At 36.1% G+C, this 23589-nt stretch overlaps 4 protein-coding genes across 6 annotated transcripts; 2 read left to right on the forward strand and 2 right to left on the reverse strand.

Annotated features, from left to right (window-relative positions):
* Nucleotides 1-8981: 8981 nt before the first annotated feature.
* LOC110772800 (scopoletin glucosyltransferase-like) lies at nt 8982-9761 on the forward strand. The gene has a single exon (XM_021977268.2). It carries the CDS (start codon nt 8982-8984, stop codon nt 9759-9761), a length of 780 nt encoding a protein of 259 aa, XP_021832960.2.
* Nucleotides 9762-10118: 357 nt separating this feature from the next.
* LOC110772818 (P-loop containing nucleoside triphosphate hydrolases superfamily protein) lies at nt 10119-13518 on the reverse strand. 3 transcript variants are annotated; one of them, XM_021977292.2, is made up of 10 exons: nt 13362-13518; nt 13073-13275; nt 12322-12430; nt 12150-12231; nt 11842-11927; nt 11274-11377; nt 11026-11156; nt 10829-10922; nt 10601-10656; nt 10119-10415 (listed from the first exon to the last, which is right to left on the reverse strand). In XM_021977292.2, the coding sequence occupies exons 2-10, from the start codon at nt 13115-13117 to the stop codon at nt 10319-10321; spliced, it is 804 nt and encodes a 267-aa protein (XP_021832984.1). In that variant the 5' UTR covers nt 13118-13275; nt 13362-13518; the 3' UTR covers nt 10119-10318. The 3 variants fall into 3 exon arrangements, with proteins under 3 accessions (XP_021832984.1, XP_021832985.1, XP_021832986.1); XM_021977293.2 differs by having other exon boundaries at nt 13073-13219; nt 13362-13511; XM_021977294.2 differs by having other exon boundaries at nt 13073-13219; nt 13335-13486.
* Nucleotides 13519-13858: 340 nt separating this feature from the next.
* PGR7 (proton gradient regulation 7) lies at nt 13859-18094 on the reverse strand. Its single transcript, XM_021977288.2, has 5 exons — nt 17523-18094; nt 17313-17393; nt 16009-16113; nt 14582-14731; nt 13859-14314 (listed from the first exon to the last, which is right to left on the reverse strand). Exons 1-5 carry the CDS (start codon nt 17904-17906, stop codon nt 14075-14077), a joined length of 960 nt encoding a protein of 319 aa, XP_021832980.2. The 5' UTR covers nt 17907-18094; the 3' UTR covers nt 13859-14074.
* A 178-nt stretch (nt 18095-18272) lies between these two features.
* LOC110772821 (WD repeat protein) lies at nt 18273-22996 on the forward strand. The gene is made up of 8 exons (XM_021977297.2): nt 18273-18447; nt 18906-19134; nt 19309-19371; nt 19535-19671; nt 20182-20219; nt 20317-20362; nt 21706-21870; nt 22623-22996. Exons 1-8 carry the CDS (start codon nt 18309-18311, stop codon nt 22796-22798), a joined length of 993 nt encoding a protein of 330 aa, XP_021832989.1. The 5' UTR covers nt 18273-18308; the 3' UTR covers nt 22799-22996.
* The last annotated feature ends 593 nt before the right edge of the window (nt 22997-23589 follow it).

Consider the following 23589-nt stretch of genomic DNA (forward strand, 5'->3'; position numbering starts at 1 on the left):
TTGTTGCAACCTCCCTAGGTGTCGGGTTGCGTATTTGCTTGGCGTGGCACGTGGACTGCAGCTTGTGTAAGCACATACGACAAATCCTCGAATACCCCAATCGGGGCTTCTTTCTCAGTGAAGTGTTGCATTGGGCTTGAAATACATTGGGGTCGTCCTTTGGATTTTTTGGGCTTTAATAGTTGGTTTGGGCATAATTCTCTCAGATCAAATCAACATGTTGTTGTGTTTGATCACTCGAGATTTTGTACCCATTTTGCCTCTTTTGTGGCTTTATACTATAATATTTTTCATCAATAATTACTATCACTTTTTCTATAAAAAAAATCTTAAGTGATTTTTTTAATTGCTCCAAATGAAACCCCAAGGAACTTTTGGAAGGAAACATGCATCTAATACTTAGGAAATGAACTTTAGCCACAACCTATACAACAAAAACATTCTAAATGGCGGATTCATTTTGTTTATACTAGTTGAGCTAAACCTTTTTCATTTTAAACCAAGTATCTTAGCCTAGTATATTTGAACACAAATAGAAAAGGAAAAAAAGGAATAGATCTTTACCCTTGATGACCTTTTCTTGATTTCTCAAGAATGAACACCTTTGTTGGTAAAGACCTTTTCTTTCTCTTAATTTTGACTCCTTCACCCTAAGGCTCCAAGATTGGAGTCCTCTACCTCACCACACCAAATGCTCCTAGAGATGAAGAGAAGATAATCAACAAGTATGGATGTTAGTCTACTTCTTGATTGGACCAATTTTTGGTTTATGGAAGATGAGATACAAAGATGATCACTCATTAACCAATGTAGGAAACCAAAAACCTTAGCTAGGTTTTCTCTAACACTTAGCTTATATAGGACAACACAAAAGGCAATTGGGTAGGTATTTGGGGCTCCATTTGATCCATGGGTCATGTCATCTTATGCCACTTATCCCTTGGGCCTAATAGCTTTTTGGGCTATTTTCTCAATTTCCTTTTAAATCATATTTAAAAGCCCAATCCAATATTTCTATATGTCAATATTAATTCCATAATTAATCTTTTAATTATAATTTAACTATTAAATTATAATTATAGTCTTACTTAATTGACCCGGTCAAACTATTTGACTTTGGTCAATTGCTCCAGTCAACATGTTGATTTTTGACCGTTGACTTTGACATTTGATTATCAACCATTGACTTGTGTCTCCTCATTTCATTTCTCCTCATTTGTACTTTTAATCACATTCTTTGAGTGTGCAGATCCGTAGGTTCCTTTTAGTAAGATAGTGGGTTGACTCAACTCCTCAGAGATGATATACGAATTAAATTTCACAATTAAATTCTTCATACTAATAAAGGTTAATTGAAACCTTTTAGGACATCCATAAACCATGGTTGTCGCCTAGCAGCAAGTCACGGTTATTCAAGCTAAATGAGAGGTTGTGAAAGAACCTATTCAAATTGGAATGACCGTGCAAGTGAATCTTTCTCTTATGTCAATACTCCTTATTCACATTATTAGATCATGGAATCTGATTGTCAATATCCTAATGTGAATCATTCCTTTTATATGATTATCTTGGTAAGATTTGAAAACTTCTTCTTTCAAGTCTTATCCACTAGTCTGCGCAGAAATTTGGCCAATCATATCTTGGAGTATTTTCTCTCCTTTACTGAGAGTAGAGATTCCTTGTTGTACATTCATTTGCTTCCATGACTCTATTGAGAATCATGATGAGCACCTTTAAGATATGTCTAATTCAACATGATCGTATAGTGCCCTCAAAGATTAACAACATAGCCACAAAACATCTATGATGCCTCAGGTCTAAGGATTAGTTTGCACCATTGCAATTTATGAGTTCTAGCTTGACATGTGAGTAAAGACTTCCATGCTGTAACTCATGTGTTAGATCGCGTTCAGTGTACTTGTTCTTCTACAAGCACCTGCACACATATCGATGTGTCTCCACACTTAATGATTTGAGACCTTGTCATTTCTTACATATAGAGACGATACTGTGTGTACTGGTCTTTGCGGAATATTGACACCCAATTAATATTCCTATGACCAGGAACACATTCAGGATTTAGGGATGATGAGAAGTCTCCATGTATGCAATCTCATTACATAGCTCTCATATACACTTGTGTATTCCTTGGACTATGGTTGTTCTACATATTGAAATATAATATAGGATGATTTGTATAAAACAACATTTCTTACCCATTGATAACATAATATGTCTTTCATAAAAAATGTCCTTAACTCTAACTATTATATAATTAGTTGGCTTTAAGGGCATATTTCTAACACTTTCTCTAAAAAAGTCCTCATGAACTTAGCTCTCTCCGTTGTTGTTAAGCTCATAATTTCATACATATACATGCCCAATTTACTTACTTCTTTTGCTTAGTTCCTATAATTCTAAGTTATTTCCCTCCCTTTGTGTGTTTTGTAGGCCAATAGAGCAAGAGAGCATAATTCATGCAATTCAAGCATGTTAAGGCCTAATTTGGATGAATGGAAGAAGAGCTTAAAAGACAAACTCATTTTGGCTACAGCCCCCTGCGAGTCCAGTTCCGTAGGTCATATTGCAAGCTTTGTTTCAGCAACCTACACAGCTCGGATGAGGCAGCATTCTTCATGAAAGTTGTTCCAATGGGTGTGTACTATAACATATCCAAAATTCAGCCCCATTGGATAAATATGGAGTCTGTTACCTAGCAAACACAGAATCATGCTCAGGATGGATCTTATCAGCGCGGAAAATGAGTTAGCAATTTGTTTCGGCCTTAACTTCGTCCTCCGACCTTGGATTGGCCCAAATAATATATGGCTGGAAAGAAGACATTCTGAACTTCAATTTCGAGTGCTTAAAGTCCTAATTTGATTAAGAGAAGCCCAAGTTGTAAGCCCTTGAAGTTGCTGGTTATGCTGACCTCAGCATGTGCTGGTTGGATGCTTGGTCATGGTGAGCTAGGTATGAGCTATCATTTCTGGTTGGAAGCTTGGTCATGGTGACATGAAGATGAGCTAGGGCTGCTGGTGGGATCTATTGGTGAAGTGCATCAACCAATTCAGATTTTATAATGCAAGTGTTGTATGCATTAGTGAAGTGCATCAACCAATTCAGATTTTATAATGCAAGTGTTGTATGCATTAGTGAAGTGCATCAACCAATTCATCTTTTATAATGCAAGTGTTGTATGCATTAGCCATATTGAATTCAGATTTGTCACTCCCCTCTCCCTATAAATACCACATCCATTCCACATTCAAGACACAACAAATCCTGAGATTCACAACCCCCACAATTCACTCCAACCATCCTCAAACACTCTCAAAATCCCAAACACTCCAACAATCACCAAAACAACTCCAGCAAACCTCTCTTCCATTTCCCTACGAATTTCATCTTCCTTAGCCATCACCACTCACTCAAACTCATCCCAAATCACCTCCATATCCTTCATACATCTTTCTAGAAGTGGGGAAGCTCTTGGAGAAGCATTAGAAGTGGAGAAGCACTTGGAGAAGCCTTGGACACCACAAGAACTTCAGAAAAAGGGTTTTTCTACTCTTATTGCATTCATTATGTTTTCTCATTTCTGTTCAAGTCTCTTTTCCATTATGAGTAGCTAAATCCATAACTAGGGCTTCGATGTAACCTAACATGAATATTCTGGGTTTATAAGTTTGGAGTTTCAAGTTTGATTCATGATTCATGTTCTTATTCATTATGCTTATAAGTTAACATGCTTGTTTGAATGATTGATCACCATTAAAACTTGTTTGTTAACTATCTTGGTTTGAATTAAGAGTATACACCATGCTTTAATTCGAATTGAACTATGAATAGGAAGAGTATGTATGGACATTCGACAACAGGGATTAGATACATACTTGGTTGTTTAAAATGTTCTTCTATGCTTAATGGGTTCCTAATGCTTAATTTTAGGTTAGACAACAAATGATCAAATTAGGGAATTAGGAACACAAGGTTAGGACCAAACACCATGGCCTAATCATACTTTAGCTAGAATCAATCTTTGAATCTGAATTAGACTTGTTACTTGAATCTTTATAACCCAGAATTGAATTGTTATGGTGATTCGAATGCCCTAGTCTCAAAATCTGTTTTCCAACTCTTAAAACCACTCTTTGTTACATTTGTTTACTTGTTTTTGTTTGCAATTTCATTTTGCTTCTTTTGTTCAACAATCACAACCACTCTTGTTTTAAATTCTGTTTTAGACATAACCTCCTACTTTCTTGAATTTGGTAATCTAAGTACATAACTAGTTTTAACTTCTCAGTCTTCGTGGGTACGACCTCGTACTTGTCTTGCTATACTACTAATTGCCCCGTACAATTGCGAGTTAACATAATATTAACAACAGTTGTCCCCCTTTGAGAGTGGTCGCCTCCTTCCCCACCGTCCTCTACCCTTTCCTACCCCCTCTCCTCTCCTTTTCAAACTTTCCCTACCCTCCCCTCTTCACCCCTCCTCTTTCTCCCCTCATCTCCTTCAAGTTCCTTTCTTCTCTTTCGGAGTTGTTTACTAGTTTTTTTTGGCTGGATTTTTTGCTTTGCTATACTGGCGAGGACGTAATTGTCTAAGGTTTAGGCAGCTCTTGTGTTTACAAATTCAATTTAATTGTAATAATTTAATCAAGCATTTATTGGGATGATTGAATAAATTGACCCTTGATGCATATTATATGGGAATATTATCCCATGTTAGTTCAGACTGTGTTTTTTTTTTCTTGTTATACTTTGGACGATGTTTAGGGGGGTGTATTCAATTGGGATTTTAAAAAATTATTTTGGGATAAATAAGTCATGTGTTATGCAATTAAGACTTTAAAATAATCTAAACAAGTCTTGTGGTATTCCATTAAGACTATTAGGATTTTAAAAAGAGAGTGACCAAATCTAGTGGTATTCAATGAAGACTTTAAACAAATAACAAAAAGTTTTATAGTATTCAAAAACTTGCTAATTTCGAAGGATTTTTTAAATGTGAGATTGTATGAGATTTTTTAGTGGGAGGTATAAATACTAAACCCTATTTCAATTTGAACATGGCATGTGTTTAAATTTGAGGAGGTCATCAAATAGAGGGAGAAAAGATATAGACGACAAAGCAGGGGAAGTAGTACAAGGATTAATGTGAATGACTAATCTATTACACTATGCAAATAGGGAAGATGATGAATAGTTAAATCCATATGATCCTTCCAAATCTAATAAATCTTATTATATAAATCTTTTAAAATAGAAAAGTGGAAAATCTTGATTATAGAAATTCATAAATAAAATCCTATAAGTCATTACATTCTGCTTAAATTTACTAGACTTTTTTTAATCCTAAAATAGTCTTTTAAAATCTCAATTGAATAGTGATAAGTTCGTAATTTCACACATTTGCATGCCTTCGTTACTTAGTAATTTTGTTTAGTTTCTCTTTATTTCGAGTCACTTACCTATGTTTGTGTGTTCTGTAGGTTAAGGCAGCGAGAGATCACATTTGTTACAATCCATGCATGTTAAGGGCTGATTGGCACAAGAGGAAGATAAGCTTAAAGACAGACCCAATTTGGGCCACACTCCTTGTCAGTCCAATTTCGTAGGTCATCTTGCAAGCCTCATTTCAGCAACGTACACAACTCGGATGAGGAGACATGATTAGTTCATAATTTTCATTGAGCTCTAGGTACCACTTGAGGCATTTGAAGCAAAATGGTGCAAAAACGTGCAAAAACTGGAGACTGAGTTAGAAATTCATTTCGGACTTATCTTCTTTATCCGAGCTTGGATTGGGCCAATGCTTGTGTGGTTGGATCAGAGACATTCTAAACTTCAAATTGGACATCTTAAAGTCATCTTTTGATTCAACCAAGCCCAATTCGTGAGCCCATGAAAATACACATCATGCTGACATGAGAATGAGCTGATGGATGCTTGGTCATGGTGAGCTAGTCATGAGCTATTGGTTTCTGGATGGAAGCTTGGTCATGCTGACATGAAGATGTGCTATGGCTGCTGGTGGGATTTATTGGTGAAGTACAGCAACCAATTCTGATTTTCTAAATACAAGTGTTGTATGCATTAGCCATATTGAATTCAGATTTATCACTCCCCTCTCCCTATAAATACCACTTCCATTCCACATTCAAAACACACACATTCACTTCATCCATTACTCCCATACACACATTCAGATTCACCACAAAGAGAGAAGAGCGATAGCTGCAAAGGAGGGAGAGCTTGGAGCTGTCCTGGGAACTACCTTGGTGCCACCAACTAGTTCTTCTATTCTCTTTATTCTATCTATGTATATCTTATTTTCTGTATTCATAGTTATGTTTAACTAATCCATTTAGTTAGGGCTTAGGATGAAGCCCTAGTCATGAATATTCAATGTTATGGATGATTTCATAGTTAATTGATTTCCTTGCTTTCATTGCCAAGTTGTTAATCTCCAGCTTATTATGTGCTTGATGTATGTTTTCTTGGAGTAGCTACCTAGGATTTTATGCATCTAGCACATGTTGGGAAGGGGTTTAGATTCACCAATTCTACTCTCCTTTCACAAGCAACACATGAATGGCCTAAGAATCATTCAAGGGGTTAATAACCATAGGTTGACTAGGACAGATACCATGTTCTAGGACTTGTGTGATTATCATATTCTCAAGGAACTTAATGACTCTTGTATGCTTTATTCTAAGTAGATACCATGCTTAGGTTGCGTATTAGAGATCACGTGTTGTGTAGATACCATGCACAATCACATGCCTTATGAGAATCATGCATCCTGCACCTAGATACCATAGGCTTGTATGCGATAATTTATTGTTGATGAGCTCGAGTCAATTTCTATGCATTCATAACTTGGATAGGAACACTAGTGGTAGATTCCAAGGCTCTAACATTTCTCAATCATTGTTTCACAACTTGTTGATTGCTGCCATTGTTACTTTCCAGCACTTTCATTTCATTCTCTTGTTTCCATTTCAACAACAAAACCCCCCATTTCGAGTGCGTGTGTGGTGCTAGGATTCTGTCCTAGACCTTGCCATTTGTTAGTTAGTTAGTTTCTTTGTTTTTTGTTTTTTCATCATTCTAAGTAGTTTAACTTGTAACCACGTTACCATTCTCCGTGGGATCGACCTCATATTTACATAAGCTATACTATTAACGGTTCGTGCACTTGCGAGAATTGAAGTTGCTATTTTTAATAACTCATTTTAGTTGTTAGGAATAGGCTCAACAAATAGCCAATGAGTTCCCACCACAGTGGTGGTGGCTTCCCCCTTCCCCCCATCACACCCCAGTTCAAACCCCAAGGTCGAACTCCAATGTAAACTCCAATGTAACAAAAAGAAATCCCAATTGAATACACCCGCCTTAGATCCAAGGCCACGAACCCTGAGTTTTATTTTATTTTTATTGTTACTTAATTTGATTGTAATAGTTGAGTCCAGTTTTTCTTACAAAAGACAACAATGCATGTCCATTACAATTTACATGGAGTTTTTCTATTAAAAAAATGAATCTATCAGGAATAAGGAGGTGCCCTTTTTAATTTGTTGGATGAAGTTTTAAACAATTACTTTTTTTTTAAATCAGAGTGAAACTTCGTACTTGAGACCTTTTTAATTGGTAAAAGAAATATTAGACCGAGAATTTAGTATGTTCTCGACAATTAAGAGCATGCAAAAGAATGTATTTCATAAAATTATTTTAAAAAGTTACAACGAAGTGGGAATTAAGAAACGATAGTTTACTAGTTTTGTAGAGCCGCCAAAAGTTTCTGCTTGATAGTTTTGTTTGAAATGACTTTGAAATACAATTTTGAATGATTGTCTCCAAAAAGTTCTAGTTCTTGTAACGGGATGTTTAATTTTTTTTTTTTTTTGGTCTGAACCATGAGATGGTCCTGGATGGGCCCCAACTATGGGTGGCACCTTTAAGCCTTAACCACAACCCAGACTAATCCCCACTCACACCGAGTCGGCCCATAAGGGGTAAAGTGTTGGCCAAAGTAGTGACTCCGTACGAGAGCAGGGATCGAACCCCTGACCTCTCTTAAGGAATGAGAGTGTCGAACCACTCACACCAACCACCTTGGTTACGGGATGTTTAATTTTGAGTGCTGCTAAATGAACTCTAAAATTAATTGAGTACACCCTATTACCAAATTAATTATTGAATTATTAATTTACCCTAATATAAAATAACAAAAAATAATATATTGAATTGTGAAACAAATATAATTTTAATAAGTATACCATACTCACCATATTCAACCCTAATCAAATGTAGAGAAGTTTTCGTATTGCTTGGTACAATTGCGAGTTAACATAATATTAACAACAGTGCCCGTAACATTATTAGTGTGATAAAATGTTAGGGTGTACCAAGAGTAATTTTGGTAGTTAAATATGGTGTAATTAGGTAATTTTACATTATGATTTAAATATTAAAGTGTACTTACATCAAAGGGTGTAATCAATTAATTTCAGGGTTCGTTTAGCAGAACTCTATCTTAATTTAAATTCTTAGGACAATGTTGCTAGTACAAAGAAAAATATAAATGTAAGTATATGTTTACACTCTTGTTAAAGTTTGTTTTGTCTTCGAAACAACTAGTCTATTAATCTAGATATATTTCTCTTCACTTGATCATACGACGTCTCAATTTTAAATCCATAAAAAAAAAAAGTGGTGGCAAAGTGCAGAGAATTAAAATGGTGGCAAAGTGCAGAGAATCAAACATTGAACGAAGGCATAGGTAATTAGATTAATTGCACTTTGAAGTTGAAAATGCGGAGCCTCACACGTTTAGGAAAGCCATTAAGCTCTATAAGATGCTATGAACAATACGTAGATTTAAAATTCTAATTCAATAATCAAACTCTATAAATAAAACCCAACTCAAATTTTTTCCCACTCATTTGAATTTTGCTACTTCCAGCGACCATGGCTACTTCCACTCCACCACCAACACCACCCCATGCGGTAATTTTCCCTTTCATGGCTCAATGCCACACCATTCCATTGCTAGACATATCCAAGGCCTTGTCAAGCCGTGGCCTGAAAGTCACCGTCGTCACCACCCAGCAAAACGCACCGTTTATATGCTCCAAAGTTTCAGACTGCTCGTCAATCTCCATCTCCGTCGTGCCATTTCCAAGCGTCCCTGACTTCCCTCGAGGGTGCGAGAACACCGCCAGCCTTCCTTCCATGGAGCTCCTCGTTCCCTTCATCGCAGCCACCAAAAAAATGAAACAGCCATTCGAAGCTCTTCTGAAGGAGATGGTGGAAAATGGTTCCCGCCCAATTTGCGTAATCTCCGACTTCTCTCTCAGTTGGACGCTCGACAAGTGCCGCTCTTTTGGCATTCCACGTGTTGTGTCGCATGGGATGGGGGTGCAGCCCATGGTTGTTCTTAAAACCGTTTCTTCTATGGATGTCCAACGTGAATCGACGTCGGTTTCGGGTTCTGTAGTAGAGTTGCCCGATTTGAGTCTTCCTTTCGCGTTGGATAGATCCGACTTACCGCCCCGGAGTGATAACCCGGAGGAGGATGACCCGTTTTCACGTGTGATGTGGGAGGTTGAAGAGGCCGATAGGAATAGCTGGGGTGTGATTGTGAATAGCTTTCAGGAACTCGAATGCGAGTACGTGGCTGCATTGGAATTTGGAAGTTTTGCACAATCAGGCCAAGGCATGGTGTGTGGGGCCCGTTCTGCTTTATGATTATATTCCACGAGGGACTGGTGGGTCCCACGATAAGAGTGAATCATGTCCCTACATCAAGTTGCTGGATGAGCAAGATGGATCCGGTGCGGCCATCTACCCAAATCGCTTACGGGCTGGAGATGGCGGGATGTCGGTTCATTTGGGCTGTGCAATTGGGGACGTGGGCTCCGGATGAAGGATGGGGAAAAAGGGTGGAAGGGAGAGGGTTGGTTGTACGTGATTGGGTGGACCAGAGGAGTATCCTAGCACACCCAAAGGTGGGAGGGTTTTTGAGCCACTGTGGGTGTGGAACTCGGTGTTGGAGAGCTTGCCAACAAAAAGGAATAAAACATGTAAAAGTTTATTTAGCCATGATACTGTAATAGAAGTTATATAAATCAGAAATGTAATTCATATAGTTCTACTCTTTCACATAGAATTCTCATATTTCAAACAAGAGTTAATAATTTGGTCTTGCATATTCACAATGCTACCCCCATCTTTTAGATCATTTAAAGATCAAGAGTTAAAAGTTTAATAAGGTAGCTCAGCCATCTTCTAGATCATCAAGTTCCTTAATCTTCATCTTCTGGATCAAAATCCTTAATCTTCACCTCAGCATCTTCTCCATACTGAATGCAGGTATCGATCTGAGCCAGGACATAGCTTATGCTGCCAAAAAAGAGAAGGAAAACAGAAGAAACATTACCCTAAGATTACTTACCTGTTATAAAGAAAATGAAAACACAAAAACAATTTAAAGTAATCTACAGATTCAAAACATCTTAGACGGGCAAAACAGTGATCACAAGATAAGACTAAAGACATCCAGGCAAACATGCATAAAAAGAGAGTACCTGGTCGCTTTTCTCAAGTTTAGAGGCACAAAACTCACCATGCCATAATTATCAACCTAACAAACCAAACAGTAGAAGATAGTCACTATTTGCAGTAATGCAATTTTTGTGTATTTATGTGTAGACCAATATAGATATTGTGCATCGTGACCAAAATCTTGAGAACTCCTGCAACTAATCTCAAAGTTCAAAAAAGTACTCTTGGGTTTTCAGTGGCTTCTCACTTACCAGTTCAACCAAAGATTTGTTTAGCTTTGCAAACTGAGGAGCCATGCGTTGATTCAACTCTGATAACAAAACTTGAGGCTCCGGATTCAAGAAACTGAAACATTAAAAATGCAGAAAAAATTGAGCAATTAAAATAAGCTAAACAGATTGAAAAAACATGCAAGGTGATAGCAGTAGGAGAGAATCGAGTATCTCACTCTTCAACATCCTTTTTTTTGGCCACAAGGTCCATTTTGGAGAGGATATTGACATGTGGCACTTCAAGTTGAATCATTGCAGAAAGGGATGACATGCACCCACTAATAAACTTTGTCACATCCGTCATGAACTGTTTCAATAGAAATTGGAACGATTTATTTGGTGAGACAAACAGAATAACGAGTAATGCCAAGGCAGTAAGAGAAAATACTACAGAGTAGAACAACAAGCAAGTAAGTATACAGACCTGTGAATCAAGCAAGTATACGGCGCAGACGTTGAAATTTTTACGCTTCAAATGGTCCACAAAGTTCTTTAGCACAGGAACATGTGAAAAAAGTTCTATCTGGCCTATAACAAAAGCAGAAGTCTCAAATTATTTTGTGTCACACAATTCCTTTAAAACACACACTCACACAGAACTAGGAGCCTTGACATAATTCTACTTTACTAGTATGAAAAACCATGCAGTACCAATGTTTAATCCTATTTCTCGAAAGTTAAATCATTGATAGCATCGTGTGGTTATAAGTGACCGAGGAAAATATATCTATATGAATGCCTTCTAGATAAACGGCCCCTCTTTTAGATAAACAGATACAGGAGCCCTAGTTCTTTCTTTTTTTAGTTTATTTACGTAGTATTCTTTCCCTAACCTTATCAAAAACTCCATCATTTCAGTTTTTCCCTTTTAATGTAATTACTTTCATAAAAGACCTTAACCTCATTGTAGTCAGCTTTTCATCAAAAGATCTCAACCACTGATGCATGATAATAAATACAGACAACAAAGCATGCAGTGTTAGTATGGATACCTGGGCAGTCAAAAACTAAGTAGTCATCATCCAAGTAATTGTCCAATTCCTCTGTGAGCCAATCATCCAGATTGTCTTCAAGGTGTCTAGGAATCAAGATTAAGGCCATTCACCAAAGAATTAAAGTTTTTACAGAGAGGGATCACACCCGGAAGTAATATAAATGATTCACTGTTTTTTCCGCACTTAAACATTCCATGTCTGTTAGCCTTTAAAAAATTGCAATCCTCACAGGTGAAAAATAAACAAGTAGAAACAAAACCATAAGAAATGCAAAGAACAATTTCAGGGGAAAAACTAAAGGATACTCCATGCAGTACAAAAGTCCACCATTGGGACCCAATCCAAGTTCCTCCATAACATCATCCAAGGAAACAAGCTCCCTAATATCTGCAAGAGGGAAAAGAGAAGAAGAGAACACAAATTGAGTGCAGTGAATGAAACTAAACAAGTGACCAAATATATGAATTGACTACTTACCCATGGCCACAGGGTAGTCAAAATTTTCTGCAGCAGGATCCAAGTTAATAATATGAATATTCCTCCCAACAGTTGTACAGTGTTCGTGCAACTTAGAGCAATAAGTCGACTGGTTGCAAGAAGCAAACAAATTCATCAAAAATAATAATGGGTAAACAAAAGACCTCAAAGAAAATATTAATCATAGTGATTTCCCATGTGATTATGATGTATCCCACATTGAAACAGTGTTGGTGCAAATTAGAGCAATAAGTCGGCTGGTTGCAAAGGAACTCATCGAAGTGGGTACATAAAAAATGCAAACATATTAATCAATACTCATTGCCCAAGTGATTATTATGATGCATCCCACACTCACATTCAAACAGTGTTAGTGTAAATTACAGCGGAAAATCAACTGGTTCCAAGAAGAGAACTCATCAAAACTAGTAACGGGTACATAAAAACATGCAAACATATTAATCAATACTCATTGCTCATGTGATTATGATGCATCCAACATTCACATTCAAACAGTGTTGGTGCAAATTAGAGCAGAAAATCGACTGGTTCCAAGAAGCAAACATACTTATCAAAACAAGAAATGGGTACATAAAAACAAAAAACAAAAATATAATCATAGTGATTGCCTATGTGATTATGATGTATCCCACATTCAAACAGTTGGTGCAAATTAGAGCAAGAAATCGACTGATTCAAGTATTGGGTACATAAAAAAAATCAAAAAATGTCAATAATGGTGTGAAATTACCTTGCCGCTGCCAGCAGGGCCAATAACCAGTTGTGCATAACCCATTTTAGATATCTAGGTTTTCTTCCGATGCTGCTAATTCAGAGAAGAAGACGGAAAAAGTTGAAGATTGGGGAAGACGAGAAGATTGCAACTGCGAGATATGCACTGCACCAAACGCCAATTGCCAACAACCAATCGAGGGTATTAGAGAGTCCCATCACCTACTTAAATATAATACAAGAATATATTGTTAATGGATTCTGATTAATTAAATACGAACCCTCTCAAAACGCAGAGAGAGCGTTACCTGCTCTGCTTCACTCTGATAGAAAAGGGTCTAGGGTTTTGACATTTTTATGATGAGTGTCTTTTCTTTGTCTTTTGCCGCTATTTTTTCTTTCTTTTTATTTTCTTCTCTTTCAGAATGGTCCACGTCATCATGCTGATTGTGGATTTGTTCTTCTTTTTTTCTGTTTTCTTTCTGGGACTGGAATATGTTGCATTTATGATGAAAAAGGTTTTTTTTTTTTTTTTTTTTGGTATTTATGAAAGTATGAAAATAGATTTGTTATGAAAGGATGAAAAGAGTTGCATTCAGCCAGCTTGACTTTACAACAAATAAATTCCGAAAGGAAACAATTCCTCAGAGAACTTGATAACATTGTGAACCTTTACATCAATTTTCAAGACATTAGAGTATAATGGCATTTTTTTTTCGCCAAAGTTAAGAAATGGGAGAGGGGTTTTCTCAAACACACGGGTCTCCAAGTCAAGATTCTTTTCCACTAGGCCAGATCCCATTAGTGAGTATAATGAGATTATCTTTGCCATAACAAGGATTAAAATTTAATTCTCAAATTATATGGAACTCAAATACAATCTCAAAATTGTGACATCTCCGAAAGAAAGTAATAAGGGCATATTAAAGCCTTGTACAAAGTAACAGGCTCAACCAAGTTGCCTCTTTTGCAGCTAAAGTAAGCATATCAATACATTTTATAAACACGGCACACGCAAAGTTTACTCTCCCTTGTATGCTATCTGCTTAACTTGTTTCACTCTTTCAAAATCTGGGGCATAGAAATTCTTTTCCACCTCCCAAGCTAATTGAGACATACAATTAAACGTTGATTTTGCACCCTTCTCGTCGGTCACATCCCTGGGAAAGGGAATGCGAACCTCGAATATACCTTCCTGAGGAGACCAAAGACGCAGGTCAAAGCCTAATCGATCAATCCAAATCAATTTTGCTTCAGAAACCTGCAAAGCAAAACAGTGTACCATGACCACATAGCAAGAGAAAATACAACTTAATGCAGATTCACTGAAAGTGATGTATAAACCAGTCCTCAAGGAATGTTAATAAACGCTTTTACTAAACAGTTAATGCTCCTCAAGCTTCTTGAGGAAAAATGGTTATTTGGTTTATAGAAATCCTGTAATAGAAATGGAAGGTTTTTCTGACACCTCAATATTGTTGAACAGGCAATGAAACGGTTAATATCTTCAATGTTGGTTGGCACAAACCTGGAAGTTCAAATCAGCATAGATGTTGCAGAAACGGTTAATATCTTCAATGTTGTTGGTGTTTATCTCATTCACTAGCTTTTCCGCAAAGTCCCGAAGAGGATCAGGTTGTGCATTTTTATAATCTGAAGATGTAACCCATACACCACCCTGTGAGAGTATCATAAAAGTTAGAAAACAGATAAGCCTTTGAATAAGTCCTCCGTCTAAATACATACCAATTTAAAAGCTACAGGCAAAACTTTATGGGCTCGTTTGGTACACATGACTGTCTTGGCATGGACTATGCTTAGGGACTGTCTTGGCTTGGCTTGGCTTGGTCTAAGTTGGATAACACTTATCCTGCGTTTGGTGTATGCTTGGACTAGGAATAGTTTTTTTTTTTTTCTTCAAAACTATCTATGTATATGTATATATGTATAAATACATGTATTATGTATGTGTACATATGTATTTTATAATATATGTGACATGTATGTGTATATACATGTATGTGTATTTTATAATATAATATATGTATATTATATTATATATATATATACATACATTATACATATATAATATATGTGTATATAGGTGTATATATGTATTTTATAATATATATATATATATGTATGTATGTATTATACCCATGTATATATGTATATTATATATATATATATATATATATATATATATATAATATATATATACATACATTATACATATATAATATATGTGTATATAGGTGTATATATGTATATTATAATATATACATGGGTATAATACATACATATATATATATATATATATATATATATATGTGTGTGTGTGTATATATGTGTGTATATGTATACTATAATACATACATGGGTATAATATATATACACATATATGTATATATGTACATATGTATTATAATATATAATATATAATATATATTACATATATACACGTATACTATTATTATAATATTAATATGTATATGTGTTTATGGGTATATTATAATAATAATATACATGTATATATTATATATGTATATATATACATATATACATATATGATATATTTATGTGTATATACATGTATATATGTACATTATAGTATATGTGTAAGTAAGTTTAATAATAATAATATATGTTATTAATTTTACAATATAATATATGCATTTTATACATTGGTGAGCATTAGGACTAGCTAATCCTCCCTTTTCACATGGGATTAGTAGTCCCCTCCTAAGGAGGTGTTTTTGGTGGGCCCGGTATTAGCAATCCCATCTAAGACTAGGATTAGATAAAACAAACATGGTACTAAATTTAGTCCAAGCCAATCCAAGCCAATCCTGTGTACCAAACGAGCCCTATAGGATTAGGCCATACCAGTATCGTAAATAACTATTGCTTATAATTTACTAGTCCAGCACAGGAGCAAATAAAACACCAAAATACCTCTTTAAAGTCCTCCAACTGAAGTACCCGTTCCACAGAAACAACATATATAAGGTCTTCGTCGACCTCTTCTCCAAACCTCTTTGTCCATACTGAATGAAGGTACTGACAGTAATGGCATTGAACATCCAAATGAAAGATCAGATTATAACAATATAACACCTCACACATACATACTAGCAAAAAAACAGATCACACATGAATGCTTTTTATTAGCTTTAAATGGATCAATAGGGCTCTTTTAGTTGAAAATAATGGATTAATAAGGTATCAAGAAGCCACTACACATAATACCTACATGGGACTGTCTATGCTTCTGTTGGAGGACTGAGTCCAGCACATAAATCCAACCACACAATGCTGGAGTTTAGGTCTGTACAAAATTTGGACGACCAACTAAGTCAGGAAGTTTCATTGCCAAGCCAATATACTAAAGTGGTGTAAAGTCTAGACACAGCCTGGTCCAGAAAGCCCAGAGCATGACCACAGAAATATTTTGCCTCAGGTTGCAGTGATTCTGGGTATCTGGAAACTGATTTTCTATAAGATTTCCTTTTTTGGGTTTAATTTAATTGTGTTGCTTATTATTAAGAAATCTTTTCGTTTTCATATCCGATTGCCTCTCTATAAGCAAGGCTTTGTAAGAGATACACAAACTGAAATTTTAGGCAAGGTCACTTTATTTTAATGTTGAGGTTCCAATAAACTTCTCCCATGTGAGATTCCTGGAAGCCCTTACAACATATCTTATCCTCTAATTTTCTGCCCTTATATTCAACTTCCAATTACACCCAAACAATAATCCAACCCAATCCTAATGTCAAAACTGCACATAACACACAAAACAATAACTTGCACCTCAGAACCATAATATGGTACATGTTGGTCAATCATTAATCATACTGTTTAAAGGTTATGCAAGCCGGGGGCATATGAGAGATAGCTCTAGTACTTACTTGAAAAAAGCCATGGCAGTCTGCCATAAACATCCTAATATTCTATCCTAATGCAAATAATGCAATCATAATTTGAAACGGACTAGTTGCAGTTGGTGGAAGACTATGGAACTTCGACCAAAAACCAAGCATCGTAAATATGTTTACTTTCAAGTTATGCATCCTTCATAGTGACTTCCATCTTTAGTCCGCAAAGATCAGCAACAATTATGCTTTTAACATGCTTCCTTTAAATAACTTAAGCAGCACACTAACAACGAGCTAATTACTTTGTAACATAAATGATAAATTGATAAATAACATTGCACTTCCAAGTAAACCTATTCGACCTAAGCAAACATAATTTACCTTCAACATCTTCCTGTCTTCTGGTTTGTCAATGCTACCTAATATCGTGCATTGAGGCGTCCGCAGCCCACATTGCTCTAACTGTGCACCAAAGAAAATAACATCAACGCCTCACATTGAGCTTCATAATCAACCATATACCTTAGAAAATTAGAGCCCTTTAAGGCTGTGAACAAAATGCAAACACATAGTGTTCGATGAGAAAAGCACCTGGACATGGAAGCTAGACCTCCTGTCAATGGAGAACTGCCGATTAGAGGCATTCAAGCACAAGACTGGAGTGCCTTCTGGGTCAACAGCGAAGCGAACGCCAATACCCAAAGGCCAACCTTCTTGGGTCAAAGTAGAAAGCGTGCCCACAGACACCAACTCCATAATAGTCCTTGAAACCTCAGCCGGAAACGGCTTATGGGTCTTCTTCTCCAAGTGGGTCGGCTCTGAAACCGTCGAAAGCGAGCATTTTAGTGTTCTCCACTGAGTTTTGAGAAATGGGTTTTGCTTTGAAGGTGTGAAGAATTGGGTTTTGGGAATTGGTTTTGAAGGAGTGAATGGAAGAGCCACATGGGTTGTGAGAGATTGAGTTTGGAGAAGCATTTGATGGAAAGCTCGTGTAAGATTGTTAATTCAATTGGGTTGATTTCTGAGAAGTAGAGACAAATGTTGTGAGAATTTTTTGGTGGTCAATGAGATTGAGAGGGCAGCAGACTTTTAAAAAAAAAAAAAGAGTGACAGGTTGGACAACAGTTGAGAATGGAGGAGGTGGTGGTGATGATGTTGATGATAAGTTGGAAAGGAATCAGAAAAATGTGAAGAAAATGAGAGCAGAGATCATCTATCTGCGGCTGCAAGAGAAGCCGAATAGGGCCTAGCGATGTAACAAATCGAAAGCCAGATGGGTGTTGAAGTTTGACTTGAAATTACAAAAATAACCCTTCTTTCTGTTTCTAGAGTGCCCTCCAAAACCCAGAAACTTGTTTGCATTTTGATGAGAAGAAAATGAAGGCAGAGGCAGCAGCAGCAACCTTCAACAATCCCATTCGGCCCCTCCCATCCAATCTCAACTCATCACCCATTTCCCGCCAAATCAACTTCCCTTACCAAAGGTGTCTACTTGGTCGATATAATTCCGTCAAAGGTGAGTTATTTTTCACTCCTATGTAATTTGTAAACTCCGCAACTCAATCTCCATAAAAAAAGAAAAAAGAAGAAGTTATTTTCCTCTTGTTTAGTTGCGGAGGCAAGTAAGCATATTAAATAGATAACCCAGAATTTCATTGAAGTGTTAAGTCAGTGAACCAGCTCGTTGTTCGGTTTAGCTACAGCTTTAGTTTTTTGTCATAAGTAATTGGAAAAATGAAGCTCAATTTTTTAGTTTCTCTGAAATCAAAGGGCCATATCATGTTGTTCATTTGTTTAAGCTTGTGAAACTGTACTTTTGCTTGTGTGATTTGTGTGTACTTATGTATGGACTTACGTATTTGTGTGTATAACTGCAAATTATGCTCCTTTAGTTTTGTCTTGTTGTCTCCAGTTTTAGAAAAATGGTATGTACTTGTAGGAACATATGATTATGGTCTTTGTTTGGGCGTGCAGGCTTGCAGTTGTACAGCAATGGGTCTCTACAGTATACTGGTGTAGTAGTTTGTGCTGTCAATGGAGGTGGGAGAGGGTATGTATCTTCGTGGGACGACAAACCATATGAATATCTTCCAACTGGGAGAAAATCTTACTTGGATGAGCAAGACATTGTCACATTTCTTGACCCTCCTAAGGACTTGATTCCTCTGGACTCGGCTTCTTACAATCCTGCTGCATATCTTTGGTCAGTTTTCAATCATTATCATTTTTTAAATTTTAACTCTTTTATGTTATTTTTTTACTTAGATTTATGGTACTTTGAAGTTATTCTTCGTTGTTGTGAAAATGCTGAGAAAATGAACAAATATTAATTCTTAATCTGTTACCGTTTTTAAAATTGTATGTCTGTGTTTGTTAGGAAAAAAATTGATGATATTCCCCCGGAAAGGCGTCATCGACTGCTGCGATTGCTAGAACCTAGGTAACTTGCTTATGCTATACTTTAAAATCCACTCAATCTCGTCTTACAATGACAAGTTATGAAGACATAAGGCACTTATGTATCTTTATTTTATAAAGAATTTTTCTTTTGAAATTAATAGATTGAATGTAGAGTCTTTGACATCTGGATAATTTTAATGCAGGCTCATATCAAGAGCTTGGGAGATAGCTGGCACAAGATATGAGGATCCCAACTTAGCCAAGAGAAGTGCATCTAAATTGTTGTCCAATGAAGATGGTGCAATTTCTCTTGAATATTATAATTGCCGAACAAATGGAGGTAACTTACATAGATCAAGCTCTTTCTACTGGAAGCTCTAATGTCCTCATTAGTGCTTTACAATAATGATTGTAATCTGTTGGATGGGGTAGTTTATTGGTTTACAGTTCTTAAACTATTGATGTCAAGAACATGAAAGTTTCTGCTTATGTGATGTTAAAAATTACTTGCTGACTTTATTTAGATGAGTGGAAGTTTCCTCTTTTAGTTGGATTTTTTTTTTGTAGGACTGTTTTAGTTGGAAATAGCTCATTTCTGGTTATAATTGGATGGTTATTTGCTCTACCCCCTTGTTGAAGTAGGCTTTCTCAAACTTCTGATTGCATATTTTAACCGGTTCATTTTCTGAGAATTTATGTGCTTAATTTCCTTATATAGGTTAGGTTAATTGCTCACAAATGACACCTTTTTCTGTTATAGCAATAACCCGTGGAGAAGTATATTTTGAGCCTCCTTTTAATCTGAATCTTATGTACCTTTGTGGCACTGATATTGGATAATCTTTAATAGGACCAATGCCCATTTCTTGGATAAACTCTTTCAAGAAGGTAACTCCTGTACTCCTATTGATTTTTCCTTTCTTCTCCCTGCTTGTATATGCATGTATTGTAAGGGATGGGTAATTGGATGTTCTGCAAATTCCAGGCAATTTTTTCTCGGAAGGACGGGGAGATTTATGGACGATTTATTGGTAACTTATTTACCCTCTATGATTTTTGTAATTCAATTTTGCTTTTTTTACTACACATCTCGTGAAAATTAAAATTGAATTGAATGCAGCATATTCCCTTGCTCCTTAATATTCATGGGGATTGGCAATGGATGAGTTCTTGTGATCTCTATTTTCCCATTTACATCTATCTATTCTATATCATTTCTAAATAATTTTCGGTGCAATTTTTAAGGCGATGGATGAGTTATTCTTTATTTTCCCATTTACATCCGTCTATAATTTCTAGTGTAAGATGGTAGGTCTGATTGTCAGTGCAATTATTACGGCTGAAGTTAGAGTTGCATGAATAATATTATGCAAGTTGATGGAGTAGACCTCCAAAATACATATTGTTATATGTGTAAATTATGAGTTTCAGCTACTGTATTTATCAAGTCATACTTATGAAGTTACGGTAAATTCAAATACTTATGTTTAATGCTTCCCCCTCATGTTGCATTAGTTAAGACAAGTGATGATAGAAATTCAGTGCCTTAAGATTAATAAGCTTCATTGGTTACTAATTTAGATTCTTATTGGTCCATGATATACAATATATAGTTCCTTTCTGTAGCATTATGGACATAACTTAGAGCTATGGGGTGGGATTTTAAGCACATGGCCTATGCATATTGATAGGATTTTCCTTGTCAAACATTATCTTTCTAAATGTGATAGAATGGTATATCAATTGAAGATGAATCATGATGTGTTTCTTCAGTCCTTATATTGAATATGCAGTTATGTACTGCAAAAATAGAGTAGTCTGTTCTGTTATTTTTATGCTTGAATGCTTCTTGCATGAGTGATATCCAATCTTTACATAATATTTCATTGGAAATGAGAGGAGGTGGAAGATTGAGCTACAAGCATCTATCTAAAACTGTAGGATAGAACAGAAGCTGTTCTTATGGGACAAGCTGCTCTGATAGTTTAAGGTTTGGTGAATGTTATAAGGCAGTGCGGTAAACTAGAGGAAAGTTAATCCATATCTTGGGGAAGAATCCAAACAGAATTATTTTGTTTCCAAGGAAAGGAGCCCAAATAGAACTATTGATACTATCAATATTTTGGAAAAAGAAATAGAACTACCGATACTGTAATTTAACATGGACTTTGAGGTTTCTTATAATAGCCGTAAGTTTCATATTTTATTTGAAAGTTTTAGGATGAGTTTGTTTTGGATGTTTTCAATCCACTATTTCATTGCATGGTTTGCAATTCCAAGACTAGAGGTTAATTGGCTACAGCTAATCAAGTTTGTTGATACAACTCTAAGCAGTTTGTTGATATTACTCTTAACAATTATTGTAATGAATCAGGTGGATCATTTGTTACTGGACTTGCAAATTCCTTTAGTCCATTGTACTTCGTAGTGAGACAGCTTAAGGAAGTAATGCCAACTGAACAACCTTGTGATCTAGCATATGAATTTGGAGATGGGCTGTTTGATCTCCATGAATACCCAGAGGGTTTTCCAAAACCAGGTATGATTTTCCATACATCCAGTGCAATGTGGTCACTAGTTCACTATTAGCAGTGGTCATTCTTTGCAAAAATTTCTTTTGGATTTTTTATTTTATTCAAGGAAATTAATCTTAACTTTTCCAATGAAAAAGCTAAGTACAAGAGAAAAGAATGTTCTGACAAGATATCTTAATCTAATAAATTAGACGTGGTATCTTAGCCTATTCAAAAATTATAAACTTAGACATGGTAGATCATCTCAACGATGTTTCTAAAAGATGTGGAGTAATTGGAGCACTTGGTGCACAGGTCCAGGAACTATGATCTCTATAAATAGTTGTGTACACAATACACATATCATGTACTCCTAACCATTCTTACCTATATTTTGCATGTATTGTAAGTCTTCTCAACATGCTTTTCCTTAGGTTCTCAATTTTCCCCAAAAAAATTTATGTTCTCGGTTCCCGTCACTTTCCACTTCCAGTTCTCGTATCATCTCCACTTCCTTTGAGCTATGATTGAAACTGTCTGGCCATACTAACTGCCAATGAGCTGTGTTTGCCACTAAAGGTTTAGTTGTGGTACCAGCTGTTTGCCAATAAGTTGTCTGTTTGCTCAAACATCAGCTTCTGCAAGGGCCATTAATAACCCAAGCTCAAGTATATTTTCTGTATGCAAATTTATTTTTGGGTTTGTAACATATGTATGGTATTCACTGATATAATTATCTAACTGTAAATAATTTTTATGTGCATTTTGTTTTTTGTAGTCAAGCATCCATATCCTTTCAACGATCAAGTGGTTGTATATGTTCGTCATCTGGGACCGGGTGTTTCAGTAGGGCAAGCATGGCAAGAAGGAAAAGAATTACAACAGGTACCACAAAAGTTATGCAGCGAGATTCTGATGGTGAAAGATTATTCTGCTCTTAGAGAAAATCAGTAATCGTTCTCATGAGGATCATATTTTAGAAAAGGTGAATGACTATGCTGTAATCAATTGTAGCTGGGGAGCTCATGTTGTAGGGTGTTTGGAAAACAAGTACAGAAGGGGTAGGGATCAGGAGAAGATCAATTCCTGTTAGTGTAAGCCAACAGCAAGTGATTCAAATTAATTTGATCTATAAAGTGGTTTTTTTCCAAAGCCTTGTTTATCAAAGATGCAGCATTTATTTTTGATGAAGTCAAGATATATAACAAATTATTCAATTAATATGGTTAATGCTGGATATAGAAGCAAATGTGTTTTGGAAGAATGAACTGGGAATTTTCAGATCAGCATATTCCAAACCTGTCAAATTAGTGTGAGAGACATTTAGTGCAGCACATGAAAGGCCTTAAAGGACATAAAAACGCTAGGCAGCCTGGCTACAACTTATTATCATTTAAACGAGCCACCAACTAATTGTAAGGATTGCTGGTGATGCCTGCCTTGGATTTTTGGCCTAGATGATGAGTTATAAATTCCTCATGGCAAGTTGCTTGCTCAATGTCAAGGAGCATGTGATTATGTTGATAATCAATGATCAGTATTTATCATTATGGCCATCATGGCCATCATGGCATGGCTTAAGCCATCGCCCATGAGGAAGAACACTTGTGTAGAACTTTGGTGTGTGAAAAGGCACAATAAACTTGGTGCACCAGAGGGTAAAGTAAACCAATAGAAGAGAAACTCTTACCCAAAGAGGCATTTGATGAAAAGGGCACAACAAACCACATCAAAAGTGGCTTTTG

The sequence above is a fragment of the Prunus avium genome, chromosome 3 (genome assembly GCF_965620075.1).
Source record: "Prunus avium chromosome 3, drPruAviu1.hap1.1, whole genome shotgun sequence".
NCBI classification, from domain to species: Eukaryota; Viridiplantae; Streptophyta; class Magnoliopsida; order Rosales; family Rosaceae; genus Prunus; species Prunus avium.

What these genes read in the sequence shown, in the direction of transcription:
- LOC110772821 (XM_021977297.2), top strand. Translation starts at nt 18,309, where the DNA reads ATGAAGGCAGAGGCAGCAGCAGCAACCTTCAACAATCCCATTCGGCCC. An exon ending in AATCCTGCTGCATATCTTTG is followed by an intron (nt 19,135 to 19,308) that starts GTCAGTTTTCAA and finishes TGTGTTTGTTAG; the next exon opens with GAAAAAAATTGATGATATTC. An exon ending in GATTTATGGACGATTTATTG is followed by an intron (nt 20,363 to 21,705) that starts GTAACTTATTTA and finishes GTAATGAATCAG; the next exon opens with GTGGATCATTTGTTACTGGA.
- LOC110772818 (XM_021977292.2), bottom strand. Translation starts at nt 13,117, where the DNA reads ATGGGTTATGCACAACTGGTTATTGGCCCTGCTGGCAGCGGCAAG. An exon ending in CTTAGTTTTTGACTGCCCAG is followed by an intron (nt 11,378 to 11,841) that starts GTATCCATACTA and finishes CTTTTGTTATAG; the next exon opens with GCCAGATAGAACTTTTTTCA. An exon ending in TATACTTGCTTGATTCACAG is followed by an intron (nt 11,157 to 11,273) that starts GTCTGTATACTT and finishes CTATTGAAACAG; the next exon opens with TTCATGACGGATGTGACAAA.
- PGR7 (XM_021977288.2), bottom strand. Translation starts at nt 17,906, where the DNA reads ATGCTTCTCCAAACTCAATCTCTCACAACCCATGTGGCTCTTCCATTC. An exon ending in AGTTGGAGGACTTTAAAGAG is followed by an intron (nt 14,732 to 16,008) that starts GTATTTTGGTGT and finishes ATACTCTCACAG; the next exon opens with GGTGGTGTATGGGTTACATC. An exon ending in ATGCTGATTTGAACTTCCAG is followed by an intron (nt 14,315 to 14,581) that starts GTTTGTGCCAAC and finishes TTTGCTTTGCAG; the next exon opens with GTTTCTGAAGCAAAATTGAT.
- LOC110772800 (XM_021977268.2), top strand. Translation starts at nt 8,982, where the DNA reads ATGGCTACTTCCACTCCACCACCAACACCACCCCATGCGGTAATTTTC.